General features: G+C 47.6%; 1 protein-coding gene across 5 annotated transcripts in view; it reads left to right on the top strand.

Annotated features, from left to right (window-relative positions):
* Positions 1-25,990, top strand: part of PBX1 (PBX homeobox 1) — a 130,684-nt gene that overhangs the window by 95,544 nt on the left and 9,150 nt on the right. For all 5 annotated transcript variants that reach the window (XM_061345588.1, XM_061345587.1, XM_061345584.1 and 2 more), the window contains 4 exons: positions 10,494-10,738; positions 13,598-13,788; positions 14,718-14,853; positions 18,305-18,464. In XM_061345588.1, the coding sequence (XP_061201572.1) occupies positions 10,494-10,738; positions 13,598-13,788; positions 14,718-14,853; positions 18,305-18,464 (732 nt within the window). The remainder of the gene's footprint in view (positions 1-10,493; positions 10,739-13,597; positions 13,789-14,717; positions 14,854-18,304; positions 18,465-25,990) is intronic.

Below are 25,990 nucleotides of genomic sequence, written 5' to 3'. Positions count from 1 at the left end.
TTGGAAGGCAGACACAGGGACTGTGATAATGAAGACCTTGGGCCCACTGTAGGAGAGGAACTGGTTCAAGATCATCTTAAAAATCTGAACGTGCACAAGTCATAGAATCATAGAACAGTTAGGGTTGGAAAGGACCTTAAGATCATCAAGTTCCAACCCCCTGCCATGGGCAGGGACACCTCACACTAAACCATATCACCCAAGGCCTTGTCCAACCTGGCCTTGAACGCTGCCAGGGATGGAGCATTCACAACCTCCCTGGGCAACCCATTCCAGTGCCTCACCAACCTAACAGGAAAGAATTTCTTCCTTATATCCAATCTAAACTTACCCTGTTTTAAGTTTTAACCCATTACCCCTTGTCCTATCACTACAGTCCCTAATAAAGAGTCCATCCCCAGCATCCCTACAGGCCCCTTCAGATACTGGAAGGCTTTCTGGGCTGCGAGCACACACTGCCAGCTGGCTCATGTTCATTTTCTCATTGACCAGCACGCCCAAGTCCTTCTCCGCAGGGCTGCTCTGAATCTGTTCTCTGCCCAACCTGTAGCTGTGCCTGGGATTGCTCCCACCCAGGTGTAAAGTCCATGGGACCTGATGAAATCCATCCGCAGGTCGTGAAGGAGCTGGCGAGTGAAGTTGCTAAGCCACTGGCCATCATATTTGAAAAATCAAGCCAACCGTATCCTGGGCTGCATCAAAAGGAACATAACCAGCAGATTGAAGGAGGCGATCCTGCCCCTTTACTCTGCTCCCGTGAGGCCTTACTTGGAGTACTGTGTGCAGTTCTGGTGTCCTCAACATAAAAAGGACATGGAACTGTTGGAACAAGTCAAGAGAAGAGCCATGAGGATGATCAGGGGACTGGAGCACCTCCCATATGAAGACAGGCTGAGGAAGTTGGGGCTGTTCAGCCTGGAGAAGAGAAGGCTGCGTGGAGACCTCATAGCAGCCTTCCAGTATCTGAAGGGGGCCTATAGGGATGCTGGGGATGGACTCTTCATTAGGGACTGTAGTGATAGGACAAGGGGTAATGGGTTAAAACTTAAACAGGGGAAGTTTAGATTGGATATAAGGAGGAAATTCTTTCCTGTTAGGTTGGTGGGGCACTGGAATGGGTTGCCCAGGGAGGCTGTGAATGCTCCATCCCTGGCAGCGTTCAAGGCCAGGTTGGACAAGGCCTTGGGTGATGTGGTTTAGTGTGAGGTATCCCTGCCCATGGCAGGGGGTTGGAACTTGATGATCTTAAGGTCCTTTCCAACCCTAACCATTCTATGATTCTATGATTTGTTCATGCAGGCTTAGGGAGCCCCACTTCCCCTCGATGTTCCAGACTGGGATGTGTCTCCAGGCATGACCAATGCCAGGTCTGAGCCATCTCCTAGGGTAAGGACGATGGCTTACTTTGTCCCTCGGTGACAATTTGCTCTCTTGGTGCTGCAGAGGAGACTATGGTCCACCAAACTCCATGAGGAGGTGAGGTCCTGTCACAGCAGGTGCTGCCTTTGGAAGCACTGAGGCAGAGCCCCTGTGTTTAACCACTTGTTCTTGTCATCGCAATAGAAAAATTTGATTCTTTTGCCTTATATCACAATCTGGGGTTGGAAAATCCCCCAAATGCTCTCCAAGAGGTGTGAGAATGGTGTCACATGTGCATGCTTGTGTTATCCCTCTCCTCTCCACTGCCGATTTGCCATCACAGCTACTGGCTTTTCCCCATGGTAGATGCTGCTCCCCTGAGCCAGGTCAGCCCATTCAGGTCAGTCAGTTAGCTGGGTTACATCTTCTGCTTAAGTCTGGCTCAGCAGCAGAGTAGTGCTCAATCTCATTCTGCTTTCCTTTTGCCTCCTGCAGCTGCTGCTCTGAGTGGCTAGAGGTCGGTCCTGGTCCCCAACCCCTGCCTGCTGTGAAGGCTGGGGTGAGATGGAGGAGGGTGGGTGGCCACAGACAATCTCTCCCTTACAGTGTGGTCTGTGCGGCTGGAGAATTTGAGATGTGCTGGGCTTGCCTATGCAGATAAGAGATTGATTACGCTTCACAGCTGTAACTGGTGCCTGCTAATCCTGCCCTGCTTAGGAAGGGAAAAATGCTCTGTGAGATAAACTGAACATGGGATTGCTGCAGCCCTCTTCAGCATTGATCCCCAGTGTTAGCCTGCTTTGTGGCCAGACCATGAGCCTGGCCTGGGGACGTGTGAGGTGTTCAGTGGGATGAGGAGGGGACCTGTGTGCAACCAAAATTAGTCCAAGCTCTTCCAAGGGAAGAGTGCCAATAAGACAGGGTTGACCCCTCAGCACCCAGAGTTTGGCTCTGGGCTGATGGGTTGTTTGCAGAGTTACTAGGGGAGATGAGGATTAAGTAGAATGAGTTGTGAGGGTTTACTGCTCCATGGGACATAGCAAAAGGTGGGCTTGAAGCTGCTGTAACTGGGAAGGGAGAAAGTGATCTGTTCACCGGTGAGGTATTTGGCTTTGGTTGGTTTGTTTTTCTTGTTTGCAGGCACTTCCAGCCTGCTTTTTGCCACTAAACTGCTTCTGTTCAGTGTTTGTGGTGCAAGAGATTCAATCAGCTCTGGCTTCTGAGTGCTGCTTGCCCCAGAAATCACAGTTGAGAGTTGCTGCCAAAGCTGATGGGAGTTGACCCCCAGCCTGCAGTGAAGCACCCACGAATAGACGCAGCTTGTGGCATCAGGACCATGAAAAGAAAACCAGAAAATGTTTAAATTTGATCTGCAGTGTTTCATTTGACCATAACGTAGCAACAGCTGGGCAGGGTCGGAAGTTTCTGTACTCACATTGGTTACTAGCCGTTAGCTAAACTGGTCGGCAGGAGCAGGATGCAGGGAAGGACTGGAAAGCGGAGCTCATCTGTGTTCATTCAGCTTCCGAAGGGGATCACATTTCCCGGGGAATCTGGTTTTCAGTAATCACTACAACATTGTGCCATATTTTTGTGGCTATTTTAGATCATTTTCCAGTTTGGGGGGAATTTTTTCCCACCCCAGTGTGTTAGTGATCATTTTCCAGACCTTTTGATCATTTTGCTGCCAGATATTCACTCACTATGGAAACCCATTTGGCATTTGGGATGGGGTTAGGAGAAAATTGGTGCAGACTCTTTGCCAGCGCTGTGAAATACGTTTCTCTTCTGTAGCTTCCATGGCACTTGCAAGCTGCATCTTCTTGAAGTGATGGAGAGCTGCTGCTGGGAACTGAGAAACTTTCTGGCATGTGATAAATTCCCTTCTCCGATTTCCAACCCCAAAATTGTGGTTTGAGGGTAATTAAGACTTATTTTTTCATGTGGGTTGGATTCAGCAAATAATTTGGACTCTTCCACCCCAGAAAGATGGGAAGTTACTGGTTTGGTTGTTATGCAACTGACGCAAAGTTTTACTGAAAAAAAAAAAAAAGAGGAAGGGGGAAAATCATAACATGAAATAGGAGGAGAAGATTTTGGTTTTAATTCAGGAAACAGTTTTGATTGATCCAAATTTGGGTTGCAATGCAAGTTCACAAAACTGGTTTTGGGTAAGAGGGTGCTGCGGAAGTGCCACTGCCTTGAAAATCTGATGCTTCTGCTGTTGGTCATGGCCATGGTTGGGTCTCCACTAGGCCTTTTTGGCCATGGCTGAAGTTGGCCTCTGAGTCTAGATGGACCATTACTCTGAACTGATGTGACTTGCTCCCATCTCTGTGGGAGTTCATATCACAGTTTTGTGTGCTTTATGGGCTGAAGGAACATTTTACCTTTAAGATCATCTCTCACAAAATAGTTTCAGTCCTTTTATTCCAAACAGCCCTTATGGACACTCCTGTGCTGGGAGAGGAGGTGGGTTTGCAAGGGTCTGGGGTAGCTTTGCAATGCTTATGGGTACAAGCCTCTCTGTTGATTTGTTGCTGGGATTTTTTGTTTGGTTTATGGCTTTAGACTATGAAATTGGTGACAGAAACAGCCCATCAGTTTCACAATATTCCTCCCTTTTCTGGGAAATAAATAAATAAGTAGATGCACATAAAGCCATTTTGCCAGCTGAAATTTTCCATGCCTCATCTCACGGCAGCCTGTTTTGGAAAAACTGAGCAAAAATCTGTTCATCCATTTGTAAGATTTGGAAAGGTTGGAGTGAGAAGAGGAGCTTTTATGTCAGTTGTAAGGAAAAAAACACAACTTCTCTTAATTCCCACATCCTGGAAGGGTGTATGTCAGTGTATTCAGAAATTCCAGCTTCTGTTAATGTTGGAAGTAGGTATTTGTGTTTTGATGTTGATTTTCTCAGTGGCTTTATGTAAACATGGTGAACCAAGGTGTAAAACTCCCTGTGATTACTTAGCATTGAAGTGCTGCACCTTGGTTACTGTGATTGTTGACACCCATTTAAGGTGGACGCCATATGCTTTGTTGAGAAGATACTGAATTGCTGTCACATGGACCCCTGAAATGACCCTGTGAAAGCACAGACGGAGGTGCTTTAGTAGCTTCCACAAAGCTCTGAGAGTTTATTTCGTCTGAGCATAGGGTCTTGAAGGTGATTTTGTGTTCGAAGACGAGATCCAATACACTGGATTTTCCTGCAGGGGAAGGAGCTGCTGTTGGAAAAGAAAGTAGGCTTCAAATACACTTTCAGAGGAAAAAAGGCAGGAGTTTAAATAGGTGAATGGGGTGTGGGGGCTTTGCTGCACAAAGAAAGCTTGGAAAGAGCAGCTCAAGCCCATGCCATCATGGATCAGCCAAGGAAGCAAACCTCAACTGTCTTGACTTGGTTGTGACTACACACTTGAGTACAAGACGGATGCAGCCAGCCAGCTGCAAGCCGCTTAATGCCTAACTGTCCTCAAATAAGAGGCAGATGGGAGTATTTCTGTACTAAATCCAGTGCTGTTGAACTTCAGTGTCCACAAATGTAGACTTAGGCTCAAGGGAATATTGAGATCGGCTTAAAATGATGTAATTAGTTACTGGTCTTGTTAGCAGGGACATTTGTTGGCATCATGGCTGTCCCTCTGTTTTTTGGCTGTTGTTTCAGACCCAAAGGTGTAAAAATATCTGTTTAAAGAAGACTGGTGAGCTCGTGTGACTCCTGAAGCTGGGTCTCCACAAGTTCAAGCAAATATTGCAGGTGGTGATTAAATTGAAAAAGGTCTGAAGAGGGCTGATGTTCAGTATGTGTTTTAAAGCTTGGCTGCTTGCTGCATGTGTCTGCACAGGAGTTGTGGGGTTCCTGGGAAGGAGCTGCCATGCTGTCATTGTCCGTAGCACCCTGCAGGGGCACGCACTGGTCCAGGAATGGATTTGGACTAGACTTGTTTATCCAATACACAGGTGAGGTGTCTGTGATTTGGTGGCAGAAGAGCGCCTTGGTGGGGAAGGAGGCGTCTTGCCCTGCATGTGGCTGTGCCAAGAGGACAGTGAGGGCAGCCAGCAGTGGCCCACCAGTGGCATTGCCATGCTGGACATCCCTGGTTTCTCAATGGGAAAGGCGCGCCAAAGGCCAGCTCACAGCCTGGCAGAGGAATTGTCCGCCTCTTGAAAACGTTGCTGGGTAGGTTGTTTCTCCACACACACACACACCCGCCCCAATACATCTTAGGCACAGTGGAGGCAGGAAAGAAAACCTTTCTGAAATTCACAACCTAATTACTCCCATCTGCTCCAGCACTGCTTCCCATTTCTGCCTGCCAGGATGCTTGTCTCCGATGCTAAGTAGCATATTATTTTCGATAAGTTGCAATCATTTACTTGAAATCTCCTTCTTCTTTAAAATGTCCCCCTGGAAAGGCAATTCATCAAGTTGGGAATGGGCAGAAACAACCATGAGAAAACCCATCCAGACGCAGCCCAGCTTGGGCGGCAGGGCAAGCACTCCTCGAGTCCTCATTAAAACCACACAGCAAGTTTCGTTTTAGGGTGGATTTGTTTAGACATCCAGCTTCTGGGACCAGTCCTTGGCTGATGGTGTCAGCAAACAGAGCTGTAGAGGAACTGCCCGCTGATGTAGATGGAGGGGATCTCGACCGGGCAGTCTCAGCAAGTTTCACAGGACCACGCTTTTGACTGCTGAAGTCAGTGGAGAGTTGAGGAGCCAAAGGCCGCACCATTTCTGGGGATCTCTTCTTTCATCATTGCAAACCTGGGTTGGCTTCTTGCCTTTCAATGTGTTGTCGTCTTCCAAGATGTCCCCACTGCATCCCTGAAGAGGCCTTTCCCACTGCTCCACCTTGCCTTTGCCTCCTCCGGTGTCTTCTGCTTGGTCTTCGGCTTCCATCTCAGAAGTCCTGGCTGGTGTGTAACTGGGAATGGGCTCTTGCCCGTGCATGACGGGAGACATGGGGATGAAAAATGGTGAGGAATATTGTACCACCACAGCCTACGTACCCTTATGAGTGGATATATCCTATGCTGGGAGTCTGTCTGGGACAGGCCCCTGCTTTCTGCATCTGCTCAGCTTGAGGAGGCTGACCACAGTAGGAAAAACTGCCTTTTCTAGAAGGAAAGTAGAGCTTGGAGGTTTGAGCATCCTTTTGTCACTGCTGAGCCACAGTCTCCTGGTAGGCAGCTGTCCTCACCCTCATTATGTTTGATTACCTTCAGGATGTTATTCTGCCTGTATTGACTGCGCACCTCTCATCTGGAGGGTTTGGAATGGGTAGAAAGCAAATTGTTGCTAAGCTGAAGAATTTTGGGGTGGCCTTGGAGGAGAAGTGGCTGGGTGCTCAGCCGTTGCACTGAGCTGGCTTCTTAGGTCCCTTTGGAAAAATGCTCTCAGGAAAATAAGGGAGGGGATGGTGGTATAGAGAACCAGGAGGAGTCTGGTATCCACCTTTGTGGATTTCTTGGGTGTCTTCACAACTCCAGGACACCTGCAGGGTACAGTCTCTTTCAAAGGCCTTGCCAGCACCGTGTCTGGAAAAGGCTGTTTCTCCTGCCCTGTGCCCCCCACCCAGGCTGTATGTCAGGCTGTGTGGTCACCCTGCCATGTGGGGACACCAGGCACAGGTACTTTAGTGTGAGGACACAGACACATGTGGGGTGCTGGTTGCCCATTTTATTTGAGTGTGAAGCTGGCTGCTCTGCAGGTGCTCCTCAGAGATGCCCAGGTTGGTGGGAAACATCTTGGAGCAGCTGAAATCTTTGGCAACTCGATGCAGTTTCCATTCTGTGTCCCTGAATCGCAGAAGAGGCAAGGAGCCAAGGAGCTATTTTTGGCTTGTCTCCTTGCCTGATTCTCTGAGGCCAATCCTGCCATCTCTGTCTGTGTCCTGCACCACAGCCACACCACTGAGCCAGCCCAGGACTGGGACCTGGGCAGTGTTCTCTGCACACAATGGCTGTGATACCTTCCTCAAGAGGGAGAAGGAGTGAGGGGGTGAGCTGGGAGCCGTTTCTCAGCTGCTGGAACAGGTCTCCATGACCCTAATGGCACCCATGAGCAGACCGCAGGCTGGTGGCTTCACGGTCCCCAGCTGCTCCCGCTGCTGGCGCTGGTGACGGTGACCCTGCTACAGCTGTGCTCCTCCGTTCTCCTCTGCGGTCAACCAGGCAGTGTCTCGCCACGGTGCAAGGGGGGACAAGGTGCGTGGCTTGTCTTTGCATTTAAAATAAACCCATATATGTGTATTTTCATCTGTGCGCATATACATATATATATATATCCATAAAAATGCATTTTGAGGCAGTGGGGGACCTTTGTGAGGTCCGAGCCCCCTCTAGCGGCATTTGCCATGGCTCTGGGGGCTGCCGAGCCAGCAGGAAAGCGGCCAAGGACAGAAAGTCTTGCATGAATTTTCCTCCCCACAGCTGCCAGTCGCTATCTTTCTTTTTGTTCTTCCTTTATTTCCCTCTCTCTTTAATCGGGAGCAGTAAATGGCAGGTCCTGAGGATTCCGAGGCACAGGCAGGAGGATGCCCGCAGCCTCTCGACTCTGGTTTGCTGCTGCACTGCTGAGGATCATTCTGCTTCATTTATTTTATTTTTATTTGGTGTGAAAACAGCAGCCTGGGGAGAGTGGGGGCCACTCACAATCAGCTGCGCAGGCACTGCAGGTTGAGTGCTGTCTGTACCGGTTCATCCCAGGCTCCTCAACCAGGGGAACAGGGGCCGCATCCCATCTCAGGGGGCATTTTAGAGGGTTGGTGCTTGCAAGGAGCCCAGTGTCCCAGGCATCCTGGCAAGAGGTGTGTTGAAGCCAGGGACAGTGCCGGGAAGATAAAAAAGCAGCTTTTAAATAATCATTTTGTCTTTCCCTCAGCTGAGCACAGCCTTCCAGGGATAAATAGGCAGCATCAGTTCTGCTAAGACACATTGGCCTTTCCATCTGTTTACTCCCTAGCCTTATTCCTAACGAGCAGCCAAGCCCAGGCCGTCTCCACACGGTTCCCGGCTGGGTTTGGGTGTCTGCTGTGGGAACATACGTCCGTTGGATGCTTGGGATGCACGCACTGGTCTGTACGTGTGGCACGGTAATAAAGCTCAGGGGTTATACAGTGCTTTTCATCAGGAAACAGCTCTCTAAACATAAACTAATTAATCACTGGTGCCTACCTGTCAGGTCAATGATTCCTGAGATTTTTAATCTAAAAATATTTCCCTTTTGAAATCCAGATGCGCCTGTTTCGGCAGCTTTTGATTTGTTTATTTGAAGGGGTTTAATTTTTGGTTTTTTTTTTTTAACTTGTGTTGCTTTCCATTTGTGTTTGGGCTTTTGATGTGCTTTAATTTAGTGCGTGGTTCTTTTGGCTTTGTTTTGGGTTGGTTTTTTTTTTTCCCTGGAAAAAATGAATTTATTATCTTTTATTTTTATAGCAGTTTTCCCTCCTGCCTGTAGCCTGTCACCTTTCTTCTTCCTAAAGGTTTGGGCCACTTTTACCTCTTGTTTCAGTTTATGGGCCACAGACCTCAAACCATTTTCTTGATGAAGTCTGACCTCTCTCCTCAGATTTATTCATCGGTGAAGCATGTGGCCGGGTGCCGGCGGTGCCATGGGAAGCCTCCTGCAGTGAGGGGAGATGCTGATACTGTCTCTTTGCGACTCAGCAGCTGCACCCGGCTCCAAATTTGGCACTCTAGCCCCATCCCTCCATAAAGAAACAGTCCTCTCTAGCATGGAATTACTTATCATTAGCTCATCTTACTGGCAAATGTACGGTTGTTGGGCTTTTACCTGTCTTTTCATTCCCCCTGAGCTTTGCTCCTTTGTTGACAATGAATGTTGAAATCACAAAAAACACCAATAAATCCTGGAGTCCTAAAAATCAGGATTTCAGCAGAGTTTGAGGCTTAAAAAAAGTCTTTACAGTGTTAGCTAAACCGCTCAACAGGGTCTTTGGCTTCCATTTTATCCTGATAATAGCTATGTCCTTAACTTACTTCAGAGTGAGGAAGGCTATACTTGGCGTTTTGCTCACATTTTTTAGCTGCTCCAGTTTACTTCCTATTGTGAACTAATTTTAGACTAGCTCTTGTTTGTGCTGCGGATCTGGGGTGTCAGATTCATCTTGGGTGTAAGTGGGCATGGCTCTAGTAAAATCCCCACATTACCCAGCTCTGGATGTGTTTGGGGTGTGTGTGTATGTTTGCAAAATGCTCTGAGCTCCTGTGCCAGATGAAATAGGGAAATGCAGTCAATTTCTCTTAAGAAATGCCTGTTTGTTCTCTCATCAAGGATTTATTTTATTTACTTGCAGCTGTGCACACCTATGCATGCAGAGGTGTCACACAGGGACACTTAGGCCACCTCCATCCTTCCAACCTGGGACATTCCCAGCAGGCAGGATGTTCCCATGTGTTTTTCCAGGAAAGCCCTCACAGGAGAGTCCACTGTATGGCTAAAATAATGGCCTTGCAAGCACTCTCCACCTTTATTTAAAGATGGAAAAACTGAGGCATGTTTAGCTCTGGGATCTGTGTGTCTTCCTCTGCCATCTGGGTTTGATGGCTGATGCAAATGGTGCAATATTAAGCTGTAAACTACTTGTTAGGTGACATGAGAGTGTGGGCTATCTGGGTGATCTGAAGTCTGGGCTACAGATTCTCAACTTCCTAGCCTATGCTTGGGTTGGGATAGAGTCCCTGTAATTTGTAGCAGCAAGAATGGGTACATTAATTGTTTTTTTGACCAGTGATAGCAGTTTTGCAGTGTGTTTGAACACAAACCATGGCTTTCTGAGTTACCTCTGTGGTGAGCTCTCTGCCAGTTCTGCCCTACTTCTTCACTGCAGGAAGGAGGGGCAGAAGCAGGGAGGAGAGCAGGAAGCTGCAGTACTGCTGTTGCTGCTGCTTGGCTGGAGAGCCAAGGAATCGTGCTTGGTGATAAGCATCTGGGAGAACCAGGATGCAAATTGCCTGTTGGGGTACCCTTTCTAAAGGAGGAAAAGCTTGGTTGATGGGGACTGAGCAGCCTGGGATGGGCATCTCCTTTTAGATGAACATCCCTTTCCCCAAGTTAAGACCTGGGCACAACTCAGGCTTTCTTCTCTGCTTTGTGTCTCATGCAGTGCTGAGCATCAGAGGAGCACAGGAAGAGGAGCCCACGGATCCCCAGCTGATGCGGTTAGACAACATGCTTCTGGCTGAGGGGGTAGCAGGCCCTGAAAAAGGAGGTGGCTCAGCCGCTGCTGCCGCTGCTGCTGCAGCATCAGGAGGAGCCGGCTCTGACAACTCAGTGGAGCACTCTGACTACAGAGCCAAACTGTCCCAGATCCGGCAGATCTACCACACGGAGCTGGAGAAGTACGAGCAGGTAACAGGCTCTTTCGTGGAAGAAGGCAGGGCTGCCCAGTAGTGGTGGTGGTGGGATGGTGGGAGTAGGAGATGAGTGCTGGGAGAGCAGCTGGAGTGATGTGTACAGCCTGGATCGCTACTGACATCTGTTGTTAGGAGTGTACAGGCAAATGCAGACTGTAGTGGAGTGAAAACATGTTTTCTTTAGGGTTGGATGGGTTGGGATTTTGCACTGGAACATGGCACGAGAATAGGCTTGGCATGGGTTTCCCCTTTGACTTTCACTTTTCAGTCTTCCTTTAATACCTTGCCAAAAATTAGCCCTATGAAGTGGGAGTCCTCTTTGAGGTGCTGGCCTCAGTGCAGGCAGTTTTCCAAGCAGGGCTTGAATCAAAATCTTCCTTGAATACTTTTTCTGCTTGAAGAGTTCCTTTTCCAGAGGAAAAAAAAACCCAGCAAAACCAAACAAGTTTCTTTTTAATTGTGAAAAATGATTCTTAAACAAAACAAAAAACTATTTGGGTCATGAATGCAGCTATTGGTAATGCTGACAATTGCATGAAAAGCTTTGCAGGCTGATGCTCAAAACACGTTTTTTTGTGAAGGCTTCCAGATGTTTTGCAGACCTCCTGTCGCCACTGCGCAGCTTGCCTTTGTGATGAATGTGGTTTCTACCCCAAGGTTGCACTGGAGTGCAAGCAAAAAAGCATCCCTCCTTTTTGGGTGCAGGACGGGCTCTGTGGCCAAGGAGCCAGGCGGGGTTTCAGGTCTCTGGTTTAGCACCATCTCTGCTGTGACAGGGCTGTGAGCAGCCTCCAGTCTGGCGCCCGTTACACCTGGCTAACTGGATGCATGGTGCATGGTGGGGCTGGGGGATGTGTCACCCCTTCAGTTGCCACACTGGCCAAACTGAGGCTGCTGGTCAGCATCTTCAGACCCTGCACCCAGGGGTGGTGTGGAGCTGCCTCAGATGACCCTGGGTTGGAGCTGGAGTCAGAGTGGCCAGGTAGGGCTCTGGTGTTGGAGAAGCTGTATGTGGTCATACCATGAAAGGCATTTTGACAGAGCATTAGAAGAGGAGGTGGCAGGGCCCACAGAGCAGGCAGAAGGCAGGTTGGAAGGATGACCTTTGGTGGCTGTCCTCAGCCCTTGCTAGCACTCCCTTGAGTGATGGGGATGGGCTGGTGTGGCATGAGGGAGCCTCAGCCTTCCCACATGGGTAGGAGTGGAGAGGATCTCACAGCTCATCTTTCAGCTCCCAGGCTGAAGAGGCAGGGAGAGATACCCCATGTCCTCTGCCACCCAAGCCCAAGGAGAAACCCTTGGCACAGCCAAGGACATGCTTCAGGGAAGAACCTTCCTCTCCTTCCTTCTCTTGGGCAGGAGTTTTGTTTGTTTGCTTTTCTGATTTTTTTTCTGCATCATTTTGATGGCCCAAACGGGCACCCAGGTAAGAGAAGCCTTTACCCCAGCCCCATGAGTGAGGTGGGCCACATATTTGCTTCTCAGAAATCAGTGAGGGGGTTGGTTTTGCCACTGAGTTGCTTTGCAAATGGCTCTGTAGGTCCACATCTCTTGTATCATCACCCACAGTCCTGCAAAAAAAACAGGGTTCAGGGTGTCTCAACCTCCACCCTCCTTTCTTCAGTCCCATTGCTGGAGGCTGGGGGAGCTCAGTGCATGGCTTCTCATGGCATTGGGCTGCTGCTGTGACAGCACAGCGCTCACTGGCAGTTTTTCCTGTAATGCTCTTTACATCACACCAAAAGGAGACAATCTGAAATTGCTTGGGTGTCTGGGAGCAAAGAGGTACCCAGCTGAGAGCTCTTGTACCCTGGGAGCTGTCAGCTGAAGCTGGTGATTAATTGGAGGGGCTCTGCTGGCCTTCAGAGTATCTCCTGGGATCTGAGCCATGGGTGGGGATTCAGCTTGGAAGAGTTGAGTGGGAGATGGTAAGTCAGGACTATGTTGCCAGTCCACAAAATCAGTATTTCTTTCCCCTGCTAGCCCATTTTTCTCCATCATGGGGTGGGAATTGTGGATGTTGTCCCTAGAGTAGCTGCCTATGTCCCAGGACCACAAAAGGCTTCTTGAGCCATCAATGCAATGATGTGATTCCCAGCACCAGTGCCCCTTGGTTTTTAGGGCTTGGTGCTGGGAACTGGAGGATGGAGGAGGTAGGGGTGAGGAGAGGGCAATGAAGTGGCCTCCATCCAGCCTTAAAAAGTCCCCTTGACTCCTCTTGCTGCCATGTCCTCACAGCACAGCCTGCGGGACAGCAGGAACAGCCAGACTATGCTGTGTCAGCAGCAAACTGATTGGGATTGTTACCTGCTTGCCCTTACTTGTCAGGGCTCCTGCCTCATTCAAACTTTAATTAATTATCATTATTTACTTCTTACCTAATGTGCTAAGAGCACAGGGTAGGGCTGTGTCTGGGACCTGCTCCTGTGACGCATGGTGCTGGGGTTCAGCTGGGGCAGCAGGAGGAGGGAGGTGGGTCAAAAGACTCATGGTTCTCCTCAGAGAGAGACATCTATAGCTCCTCCAGCCCTATCTGGAAAACCAGTGGCTGGGACTTCTTCATGCTTTACATGAGTCCTAGGACTTCATGTGCCTCAGCTCCATCCATGATCCCTGAGAGCAACAAAATTGGCTCCTGCCTTTCTCATCATGTCTGTTGGGAGTCTCTCATGCCCTCTGCTTTCTCTCCCCTGAGAGCCAGCCCACTCTTGATCTGAGTCTACCCTAAAAGGTCGCAGCCATTGAGGTCTCCATTTTCATCTCCTTCCTTAGTAGCGTTGCCTCTCTGCTGTCCTTGACGTTATCGAATGACCTTCCGATCCTGGGGTTTCTTTTGCTTTTCTTGCCATCCCAGGCATGCAATGAATTCACCACCCATGTGATGAACCTGCTGCGTGAGCAGAGCCGGACCCGACCTATCTCACCAAAGGAGATAGAGCGAATGGTGAGCATCATCCACCGCAAGTTCAGCTCCATCCAGATGCAGTTGAAGCAAAGCACGTGTGAAGCTGTCATGATCTTGCGCTCCCGATTTCTGGATGCACGGTGAGTTCACCCCACCAAACCTTTCGCCCTACCCACTGTGCAGTATTGTCGCGGCCTAGGAGAGGTGTTTCGAGGTTCTGGAGTGAATTCAGGTTCATATGAAGGACCATGTCTCTTGGTCTTGAGACACAGAGGCCATTTACTTTCTTTATCCTTTAGTTGTCTATGGCTCAGCAGGGGAGAGGATAGCAATTCCAGACATCCAGCCTCTGTTTCGGGGAGGCTTCCAGCTGTACCTTGAAAATTGCGCATACAGGCTTTGCTGTAGCAGAATGGAATTCTGTGGCATATTGCAACAAACCTCTGTGATGAAAATGTGCATATCAGTTAGGGATGAAAGCTAATCCTCCAGCCCATCCTATCCTCTCTAGGTTCCTATTCTTTTCCTTCTGTTTCCATTTTCCCAGATTTTTTATTCGTTGTAAAATTATTTCACTGCCCAAGCTGGTTGTATGCAGGCTGTGGCTTGGGCTGCAGTTTGGGATGGGGAGGAGAGGCAGTTACACTGGAGGGATGAACAGTCAAGTAATGCCCAAGTGCAAATGGAACAGTCCTCACCAGGGGTATATCCCCAGCACTGCTTTCTCAGTATGGAGCTTTGCAGAGTAGCAGTGATGTCTTTGGCCAGGGCAGCCAGGTGTTGAGAGTCACCTTCCCAGGTGGAGGAGATGGGTGCCAGTTTTGAGACTTCTGTGATGCAGTAGTAATTTGAGACATATTTTCTGTGGAAGGTGCTGAGAGAGGAGTCGCCAGCAAAGTGCAGATGAGAAGCTTCCTGGCTATGAGTCTGTTGCACTCCGTGCTCCTAGGAGCAGGGGAAGGAGGAAGGGAAGCAAGGAAAGTCAAGAGTGTCTAAAATTGCATTCCTCTTTCTGGATCCCTGACACTGATTTGCATTTCTTTTCCTTCTATTTCCCCCTCTTTCTTAGGCGGAAGAGACGAAACTTCAACAAGCAAGCTACGGAAATCCTGAATGAGTATTTCTATTCCCATCTCAGCAACCCTTACCCCAGTGAGGAAGCCAAAGAAGAGCTAGCCAAGAAATGCGGCATCACAGTCTCACAGGTGAGAAAGCTCAGAAATACAGCAAAGATGGCTACTGCTATTGGGAAGGCTTAGCATGGTGAAGGACACTCCAGACCTCAGTCAAGTCGGTCATGTCCCAGTGTTGAGCATTTCATTTCTAAGTTAGTTTAGCACAAGTTTGTGTAAGTGGATGGGGAAGGAGACAGCAGGCTTGCAGTTTGAAGCCATTGATGACAAAGGAGAGTTTGGGAGAAGATTCAGAAGGGATAAAGACTTCATAGGGTGATGGCTGTGTGTGCAGCCAAGGTGTTAACAACACAGAAATGATGTGGCGTGACCCACAGAGGCAAAGACTTTTCGTGAGGGAACTAGTGATGAACTGGCTTGCAAGAAGAGCTTGTTTGAGCTGACAGTCCATTCTTTGAGCCAAGTATTTGAAGGCAGTAAAAAGAGTTGTGTAGATTTTCCTCGATAAGGTAGAATGGACAGGGTCCTGATGGGAATGGTTTGGGTCAAACAGGCTAATGGTCATAGTTTGTGGTCAAGGAGGGTGGGCTTTCTCAGGATGATTTCTCTCTGTTGTTACGCTTGTGCTGCAGAACATGACATCTCCCTGACTTGCTTATCCTTCAAAGGAAGGTGAACAATAAAGACAAATTGAAGTATTTCCATACATTCAAGGCAGCCACATAATTCCTGGAGTCTCTAGCTTTGACCTGGGAGCTGCTGGAATTTGTGAGGAGTACAGTCGGTCCTTGAAGTGTTCAGCTGTACATTGGCCAGGCCTGCTTCTCTTTATTTCCTCTCTTTTTGGGGCAAGATTTCTGATAGAAAGCAAATCTATACAGCCTTTGATAATCTTGTCCTCATGTGAGCTTAGTGAACCCTCAGGGGTCCCATTGCTTTTCCCATCTTGGGCCGCTTTCCAGCCCCAGACCTATGTCTATTCATCGCTTGAGTAAACTGGAGACAGCAGTAGCATCTGGTGTCCTTGTGAGAGCATGTCTGCCTTCAGCAGGAGCAACAGCATCCAAGGGTAGGTGTTGTCACCATGTTGAATGCCTGCTGAGTGACTCCAATTGCATCCCCTGGGTCAGAAGACCCAAACATTGATTCTGCCCAGAGTTACCAATGAGGAACAGCAGATAGTGGCTTAAGTAAAACTACAGCTGTCCTGATGCTTCCCCTCTTACTTTTAATTCCTCTATTCACACTTACAACGTATACCTTGCAAAGGGAAGATGCCCAGGAGAAATGCTGCCCTTAAGATATTTTTTGACTGTGCTGTATCAAAGCTGCTTTGTGCCTGTCTTCAGAATCTCCCTTCCTTCTTCATCCAGAGAAGGCAGAAATAAACATACATCTGGGTCTCTGCTTTTGCTGAGGCTAAGTGGGAGCATGAGACAGTATGAATCTGTGCAAGTTATAAGCAGAGTTTATCTGAAATCAAAGGCTGACAGGGGTAGGCAGGTTCTTTGCTTCACAAGTTTCAAGGTGAAGATCAGTTGTAGTGGTCATCTATCCCAACTTCCTTCCCTGTGGTACTCATAGTTCAGCCACTGGCTCCAGCATTTGGAGCTGGAAGAGCTGTTGTAGAGATGGCAAGGTGGGAAGTTCACAAAGGAGCACATTGTCGGTAATGGGAAAGCTGGACCAAGAAATGGAATCGAGCTCCTTGCAGACAGCACCTTCTGGTGCCATAGAAATGTTCACTCCCACATCTGGGTTGGGTGCTGGTCTGAGTCTCTGACAGTTATGTTTTCTTCTTCCTGCTCTGCAGCAGCACAGGATTGAATACCTGCAGTTCAGTAGCAGGTAAACTGGTAGAAGAAGCCATTTCTGCGTAGAAGCTGCTGAATGCTCTACGATCACTGCAGGTAGAAAGCATCATAGGAATGAAAGGATATGGGTTTCAGTTACCAACACCCAAGCTAAAACAATTTTCCTAAGATGAGATAAAAATCACGAGTTTCCCAGGATGAACAGCCAGCGGTTTATTAGAGTGTTTTATTAGAGTTGCAGCATCCTCTGGCATTTGGTCATTCTCTTCATCTTGCTGAGCTTTTTCAAACAAGGTCAGGAGTGACCGGAAGTTGTCTTCTGCTTAGAGAGCTGCATGTAGGAAGACACACCCCTGGGTTCTCTGGTGTTGTCAAAAAAGAAGCTGAGATTTGCTTCCCCAGCTGTAGGTTGAATATTTCCCACATCTCTGAAACTGTTCAGTGTGACATGATGCCCACTGAGTTCATGGTGGTTTGGGAGGTACCCTGATATTTTCCCTGGGAAGCAGTTCTGGCCAGATACCACAGCCTGATTCCACAGATTTCAGAGTTACCCTGTCACTGTGCTAAATGAATCTCTGACATGCAAACTTTGGGGTATTTTATTCAGACACCTGGCAGGTTGACTAAACAACCTTTCTTTCCAACATTCATACTTCTGATCCCAGGATATCACTCTGACAGGCTGCAGGGATCACTGCTCAGACCTCACCTTGGGGCTTTCTGAGGTTCATGCTTTGTACTGCTGCAGGCATAGGGAAACAGCCTTCACCAGGACTGGCATGACCAGAGCTGCACAGCTTCATTCTGCCTTCAGGTCTCGCCCATAATTTTCAGCCATCTCCATGACTTGTGAAGAAGTTCATACAGCTTCTTAATTTTTTTTAAATAAATCCCCTAATTCCTTTCAGCAAAATTCTAGGCGCTGAAGTCCGGCCTATGCTGGTCTCTGGGCAAACACAATCTCTGCCCCTTTCCAAGGAACACACTTGTTCCCTGGGACCAAAGTGAGGTCTTAGAATGAGCCCTGTGCTCCCTCTCTAGCCTTCCCCTGGTGCTCCTGGTTTATGTAGTGGGTCGTGCTAAACCATACAAAGCCAAGTTCAGGTAGATGAAGAGCATCCACTTCTGGCCTTTTGCACCAATTTCAGTGAGTTGGATCAAAAGCAGAGCTTCAGTGATACCAAGGTATTTTTCTGTGTCAGCCAGGCCTGAGTAAATTCATTCAGTGTTCTCCCTGAAAGCCACACTGTCCAAAGGGAGGAGAAGGTGCAGCTGGGAAACAGGGCATCTGTCCCTGTCAAAGGGATACTGAGGAGGAAGCAAATAAAAAGTTCCAAAATGACATATACCTGTTTTCAGACTGTGCAATTTTAGAGTCATTTGACTTTCTCAGTTTTTTTTTAACTCATCTCATATTTTTGTGGGGTGGCTCTAGCTTTTCCTATAGAGCATCCCCTTAGTGGATGTACCATTCATAGAGGAACAAGTTATAGGCTCACAACCCAGTGCTCCCAAGAGGGTCTCGCCACCTTTCCTGAGCTCGGTGTAGCACACACATATAGAAGGTGTTTCCTTCCACAGCTAGGAGAGTGGGAGGGAAAAAAGAATATTCACTACTTAACCTGCACTAATGCACCTTCCTCACCAAGCCGCGCTTGCCAGAGCTGAAACATTAACGTCTTTGTCTTCTCTTAAACTCGCTCTAGGTATCAAACTGGTTTGGAAATAAGAGAATCCGGTACAAGAAGAACATAGGTAAATTTCAAGAGGAAGCCAATATTTATGCTGCCAAAACGGCTGTCACGGCTACCAATGTGTCAGCCCATGGAAGCCAGGCTAACTCACCCTCAACTCCCAATTCAGCTGGTTAGTTTTTGTTTTATTTTTTATTTTGGGTCATTAGTGTTCGGTTCTTTTGTTTGTTCTCCCCCTAATCTCTCTCTTGTTTTTCCCCTTCTGGTTATTTGAATTTTTATTTTCTGGTTTTGGTTGGCTCACTTTTGTGGTCTTTAAAAAAAGGCAGAGATGGGATTTGGTTTTTGGGGTTGTTTTGTGGGGTACTTTGTTTTCTTTGCCTTTTTCCCCCTCTTTTTTCTTTTATTTTTTTCTCTTTCCCTTTCCTGTTCCGTTTTCATTGGGAAAATGATGTGATAAGACCTTGTAACTGATGTCACCTTGGGGATTATATGCATGGATGGTAAACACAAAACCAGAAATATGGTCCATAGAATGTTGCTGGAATTGCTTGCACTTTGAGGGGAAAAAAAAATAATTAACAACTCGTTGCATAATGATTTTTATTTTGCTGGGGCTGAAGGCATGAGTGGCCCTAATGGCTAAACCCCAGCATTTTTAGGATATCCTAATTCAACGATCTTTGGGGAGATCTTTGGTTTTCTTTCTGTTGTGGTTACCTTTGATTGCTTACATGACAATGTCTGGATCATCTGCAAGAGTGTGCTCTGTTTGAATTTTATTTTCCTTCTGTGTCAGCACGATCCAGGGTAATCCATGGGTTGTTCCCTTCCCTTTCCCCCTTTCCTGCCCATTTGCTGTGGTTCACCTTTGTTTGTTTTGAGGGTCAAAGGCACAGAGCACTTTGCCCAGATTTCAACTCCTCTGCTAGAGAACGGTGCTTAGTTCATGCATGGTGCCTGCCACAAGGATGGCCGACCCAGAAGTGATCCTGGGCTGCGGCTGACTGGTTGTGCTCTGCTCCCAAGAGCGATGCCAAATTGGAATTTGTTGAAAAAGAGAGAAAAAAAACTGAACTTCATGCGTGCCATGTACTTTGTTATTGATGCAAATATCTATGTGCCTTTTTCCTTTTTAGGGGTGGGAGGGAGGGTGAGAATGTGCCACGCTTGGTGTCAGCTTGGTGTCAGCACATGGTACCCTTTCACATGGGTGTGGAGCTTGCTGTTATGAGGTAGGCTACTAAGAGGAAGGAAATGGTGGAAAAGCAAAGAGGATGGTGGGCAGCAGGAGAAGCTGTTTGTTAGATAGAGTACTAGTGGTACACTGTGCAAATGCTGGTTGCTATCAGGACATGCTTCTGTAGTGAGCACAGTCCTGCCTGTGGCAGGTAGCAGAGGAATCACACCTCAGAAGCATCCCCAGATCTGGAAGATTTGAGTGAAAAGTGGAGACCCAGGGGTCATACACTGGGAGAAACCAGTGGTATGGGTCTCTGGCTGATCTCCCAAACCAGTTCCTCAGTGGGAAGGCAAAAGCAGTCCATATCTGTGAGCTAATGTAGTAAATGGTGGTTCATTGCTGTGTGGTGGGGAGCTCATCCACACCTTGCAGGGACTCATGTGGATGGCTTGTACAGAAGCAAGTGGTAGAAAGCTTCTTCAGTTGGGCAGTGAAGTCCCTACACACAACCTCTTCATTTCCAGAGGACATGTTATGTGCTAAGGGTCTGCCCCCCAGAGCCACCTAAAGCAGAGCTGGTGCAGCTTTTGGTTGCAAGTCAGAAACACTGCTGGGGAGGGCATCTCCTCACACAGGGCTGCCTGCTGCAGCTCGACTGAGGTGCTCAGAAGGCTCTGGTGGATGCAGCAGAGTTCTCTAGGGACAGATGGTTTGCAGGAGTTTTGTTTAATTCTTTTCTTTTGTTTGGGTTTTTTCCCCCTTTTCCTTCTATTGTTTGAACTGCTGGTGATTTAGATGAAGTTTTTACAATGTCATCCATTCCAAACAGCTCACTTGAAATACCTGGTCAGGTGGGGTCTCCTGATATTGACACCCCGTTGTAGAAAAAGCTGGAGAGTAGAGAGCAGAATGGTGTGTGTTGAGGTGAGATGCCTACTGCCTGTGATGCTGTCCTGAAGTCCACATCAACTTAGACACAGCTTTCCTTCTTTTCCTCTTTCTTATACTGGGATCAGATCCAAAGGTCTGGAATGGCAAGGGAAAAGCTTCAAATTGTTTAAATGGCTTTGGGTCTGGCCTTCATGCAGTGGAAGAGGCATTTCCCCAGTGCCTGCCCAGTTAAATAGTGCTCTGGTGTGAGGTTGTTTCTTCGCCTTCCCCACAGGCAGTAAAACAGCTGTTTCAAAGATAAATTGGCCGGTACCCTGCAGTAAACAGCTAAGATAATCCCTGGATAACACTGTGCTTTCAACGAAGGACAAGCAGTCTTGTTATTAACGAGTAAGACTTGAGCTCCTGGGTCCTCTTTCTGGCTCACTTGTCTGCACTCTAGAAACACTGACTTCAGGTGTCTTAATGCTGTGGTTCTAAAGCAGCACATCAGTGTGAGGGGAGCTTGCAGGCCATGTTGATCCTTCTTCTGCTAGAAGTGTTTGTAACCTGGCCCAGATCCCACCATCTTCCCTGTATCCAGCAGCAGCGAGGCCTTGCTGTCATCACTGCAGTAGTCTCCAGGGCAGCTTACAGAGATAGTGCATTTGGATACTGGAAGAGCCTCAGGATTTTATGTCCAACAGTAGCATACCAGGTTGATATCTCCCCAGCTGCACCATGCAGATGTAACAGCTCAGTCAAGCTGTGGGTTAAAGGCACATCCTGAGGACATCTAGAGTTGAGTGATCTCCCCTGCTGCAGGTTGTCCTGTAGGTGCTAGCAGCAAGAATCACACCTGTATATGGTAGGTCTGAAATACCTGTCTGTGAAAAATTTGGAGGATGCTGTCGAGGGCCGTGAGCCATCCAGTTGTGCTGAATTGCTCTGGGAGGAATGTGGAAGTGGCTGAAGAGGTGAAGGACTAAGATAGATGATGCTTCTCCTTTTTCAGATCATCAGCTATAAGGTTTTTGAGGGAGGAACCTGAGAAAACGGGATTTTATGAGAATTTGTAGACCTTCTGGTTTAAATACATTGTAGGGCATGTGGAAAGAAAGAGCGTAGGCAGAGGACAGGACATGAGAAAGAAGCGACCAGCAGTGTAGTCCCTGGAGGGCCATGATGCTGGAAGACGAGGTGGAACCGGATGTGATAGGACCTGGGACAGGAGTTAAATTCATTTCTGCCATGGCTGTGCAGGCCCATCTGCTCTCTGCATTGATGCCTATGTTACCGGAGATCGGTGAATGGCTACAGTCAGTCAAAGAGATTGGCCACACATTGACAAGGGCAAGAATTGCATCTGTCTAGCCATCTGGCACGTTCAAAGCAGGGTCCCCCATCCTCAGTCACCCAGGCCTGAATGTCAAACACCTTTTCATCCTGAATACGCGCAGTTGGGCTTTATCAGCCAGATGTTCAAATAAGCTGAGATGTCTGGCTCATTTGGGCTAACAACTCCCCATCCTCACTTTGATTGCCTGGACAATCTCAGCACAAAAACCACATGGCAAATTAAAGTTATTTTATGTGGGCAGACCCTTTTGCCAACCAGAGTCCTCAAGGGCCACGTGCAGGTGATGACATCCAGTGAAATCTTCCATGCAGAGCAACCAAAATTGTCCTGAAATGTTTTTTTTCCTGCTTGCCCTTTTATTTTGTGAAAATCTTGCACAAAACTGCTGATGGAGGAGATTGTGCTGTCTGGAAGTATATGTATGTCATCAGGCCCAGGCCTGGTGGCTGTGTCTTCTCTGCCTTCCTCCATCTGTGGCAGTCAGTTGTCCAGAACACAGCATGGGAGAGGACCCTGCATCAGTAGAGAAGCTGTTCTACTTACAGTCTCACTATCACTGTTGGTTAGTAAGTGCAAAAGAACAAATGCCCTGCTGAGTTCATCCCTGGCTTTTAGACCTCCTATCAAACTCAGTGGCTTTGTCCAGCTGAGGAGCTACATGGTCCATCAAGTTCCTCCCTCATCTTTGGCCATGGTACAAACACAAGGAAAACATTACAGGGGGGGTATTCTCAATGCTTATATGCTATTGCCATTGTCTTCAACTAGGAGCCTTCTATACATGACCACAGTCTGCTTAAATGGTTCAGTGTGCTGGATCTCTGTCTTATTGGTGGTAGGTGGTATGAGGCATCAGATGAGGATGGTTTGATTTCAGCTTCAATGAACACTTACTGTTTATCCACGGTGCCGTTTGACTTGTCAGGTATGTTAGAGAAAAGGACTTACTAGAGTTCCTGGAAAATCTGAGGTGAAAGTAGAGACTGCCAAAATGCTACAGAAGACATCAGAGAAGAATAAACTCTCTGAAGAGTTGGAGAAGTGGTGCAAGAAATGCCAGCAGACAAGCTTGTGAAGATTTTTAAATTGGAGGCAAAATTGAAGTGGGTTTTGCTCATCAGAAATGTTAGGGATGGAAGAAACCTCTTCGTGGGCATTATTTTGATGTAGGATTTCATCCAGTAACAAGATCTGACTGCCACAGTTTGTCTAAATATTCCAGCACTCTTAATGAAGCTGGTGATGACCTGATAGAAATTCATCACTAAGGAATAGTGGTGGTAGGTCTTCAGTTTAGTAAGATAATCTGGATGCTGAAAATGATCCACTGTTCCTCACTGCTACAAGTCGTAAAAAGTGCTGGGGTTTCTGGTATTTTGGGGGAAGGCTTGGTCTGCACACAGTAACATCAGGGGACTTCCATGCCAAGATCAGAGCCCTTTCCTTCTGGCTTCACAAGCTCAAAGATGGTTGTTACTTCTTAGTTGTTGAAAGAGTCCCCAGTCAAATTATGACCACCGAAGAACTTTACTGTGTTCACATTGGAGCCTTGCAGAGGGACAGATTACATTTATGGTGAAGCCTTCTCTAACTGAAGGATTTGACTTGTATTTCCAGATGTATTCTTTGTGGAATATACCAATCTTAATTTTCAGGGCTCTTCGTATTCCTGCCCCCTCTCCCGCCCCAGTGCATCAGCCCCTTTTAGCTGTGTCTCTCAGACTTTGGGCCATCATAATTGTTATACATGGCTAGTACATAGACAGCAGAGTGCTGAAGCAGCAGAGTGGCAGCGTGAAGGGCTCTCTGCAATTACGGCTCTGATACAAATGCATCCATACATGAGGGGCCATCGGTATGCGCATATTTATCTTTGCATCCACATCAGCAACAAGACATATTCACTGTTTAGATATGCACATATATTGTAAAAATACCCTGTGCCAATAGCAGTGTATATCTTGTAAGTGACATCTCCAGCACTCCTCATGATTTCCAAGACACCAGCACTCTTCAGAGCTAGAGTTTGTGGCTGTTTATTTTTATTTCGTCCCTCCCAGTCTCAATTTCACAGGCAGGTTTGTTAAGTTTCAATAAAATACCAGTTAACTTTATGGCATTTTTATTTGTTATTATTGTTACAATTTTCTTTTGATAGGGGAAGGCGGGATAAGATGTTGCCCTGCTGGGAGCAGAGTGATAGCAGTGCCCTGTCAGGTGCTTAGGGATTCCCAAGTTCTCTTCCCAGCTCTGTCACTGATCATTTGTGTGATCTCAAAGGTTTCTGTTCACCTTAAAAGAGCAGGAGAATATTCTCTGCTTCTTGCAAGCAGTAGCTGCAAAGTCCTTTGGTTCTCAGCTACTGTGGGAGTATGAAGCCATAGTTAATTCATGACCTCTGCTTTTATATCAGTGGTCAAAGTGATCGTTCAGAAAACTGAGTAGGAAGCATCCAAAGATGTATGTGAAAAGTGTCCATTTTTGTGCTTAAAGTTGAGCAGTGTCAGGGTGGGCTATCCTCAGTCTGCCAGCTCATTTCCCTAGGTTTTTTGCTTTTAAAATAGCAAGTAACCTGAGAGGTTGGGAAATGACAGGAGGCCTTTGCCAGCTGAGCAGAGGAGGCGATAGTTACAGCTGCCTTCTGACTAGTCCCGGTTATTTTATGCAGCAGCACTGTGGGATTGATCTCTGGAACAGGTTGGGCAGAGTTGACAGTGAGCACAGACAATAAGCTATTTGGCTCTGCTCTTTTCAGGCACCAGTGGGAGGGTCCGGATCCAAGATTAACTGTGCTCAAGATGAGTCTTTCTCTTGACTGTCTTGGACATTGTATCTAGCAGTGATGTTTCTGCTTTCCTTCAACGCTGAGAATTACCAGCACCTGACAAAAGAGCCAGTTGCAAAGAGAGCAGCAGAGAGTTTAGTGAACATGAAGTCTCCAGCATAGACCTCCCACCTCCTCCCTGCCCTTTTTAGAGGTGACTTCCTTCAGAGGAGCCTTCCTGGTCCACCTCCGGGACAGAGCTAGGGTCTGTCCAGAGTGTTTCTTCCCTGTCCTGCAGAGGGAGGGGGATTGCCAGGTGTTTCTCAGAGTGCACACATGAGCCATAGTTGGGCAATTCCACCAGGACTATGGTTGCCAGTCTTCCAGGTTGGAAGTGGCAGTGGAGATGATGAGAGTGTATTTGGGGTTGGAGCTGAAAACATAGCTGACCTGGGCCCCTGAAGTCTCTCCTTTCCAAGGCTAACGTCATGTATATAACCAAACCTTGCACGTTGAGCTGTCTCACACTTAATGCGCTGATCTGCACGATAAAATCTGAAATAATCCCATAAAACCTTTTTATTTATTTTTAATCCCCTTCCCTGCCTTCCAGTTATGTCATGGGTTTGTTTCTCCCATTCGGTAGCTGAGAAGGTGCTCAGATATCTCAAAGCTGGAAGCAGAAAACCTTGTTTCTGCAAAGATGGGTGGGGTTTTTCTTTTTGTGGATTTTTTTCCTCCTGATCCCACCCAGTTGTCTTCCCTTTGACAATTTTTTAGTGTAACATTGACAACTGGTGCATGCAGTGGGGAATTTCCTTAAAGAGCTCGTTCTTATGGGGCAGCTGGCCCAGAAGGGAAGTGACACCCTTGCATTCTCTCATGGCCCGTCATGATGAAAGACACTTGCCAGCATGGTGGGTACTGGGAGTCTAGCCCAGGTGTCTTCACATTTTTGTGAGCCTTAGCTCCTGGTTCGCACCAGTGATGGGTTCCTTATGTCCTGAAGGCAAATCTATGCACCACTCCCTTGCAGAGCTCCCCGTGGCTCAGTGGGAGCACCAGCTGTGGAACTGGATGTGCTCACCCTGCAGAGAGCAGTGCAGTGTAGACTTAACCCACCCTGACCTGAGCTCAGAAGCAGCAGTAGTGTGGGTCTGCTTCACCTGGCTGAGCAGTTTCCTGCTCTTGATAGTGAGGCTTGTTTGGGTAACTCTCCAGCAACCAGGATTTTTCAAAGCTGCCTGGAGGATTTTGGTGCCCTGAAATTAAGGGAAAAGCTGTCTGAGTCCTCCAGGCTGGGCTTTGTTTGTCTCAGTCAAAAGCATGAAGAATCCTTCCTCCAGCTGAGGAGCTGTTGAAGAATGTTCTTGGCATTGAGCTGTAACAACATGTGGCTTTGAATAACCTCAAGAGTGCATCCTGTTTTTTGCTTGCTCTGTTCTTCATACTACTAACCTGACTCTGTGTTTTGTTTTTGTGGTTGCTTTGCATGTTGTTCCTTCCTCTTGGCTGAGAGTC

The sequence above is a fragment of the Neopsephotus bourkii genome, unplaced genomic scaffold, assembly GCF_033783945.1.
Source record: "Neopsephotus bourkii isolate Nb327-2 ecotype Australia unplaced genomic scaffold, CSIRO-AGI_Nbou_v1 NB_234, whole genome shotgun sequence".
Lineage (NCBI taxonomy): Eukaryota > Metazoa > Chordata > Aves > Psittaciformes > Psittacidae > Neopsephotus > Neopsephotus bourkii.
The sequence above is the reverse complement of the archived record's forward strand: the minus strand, read 5'-3'. Positions and strand labels throughout refer to the sequence as shown.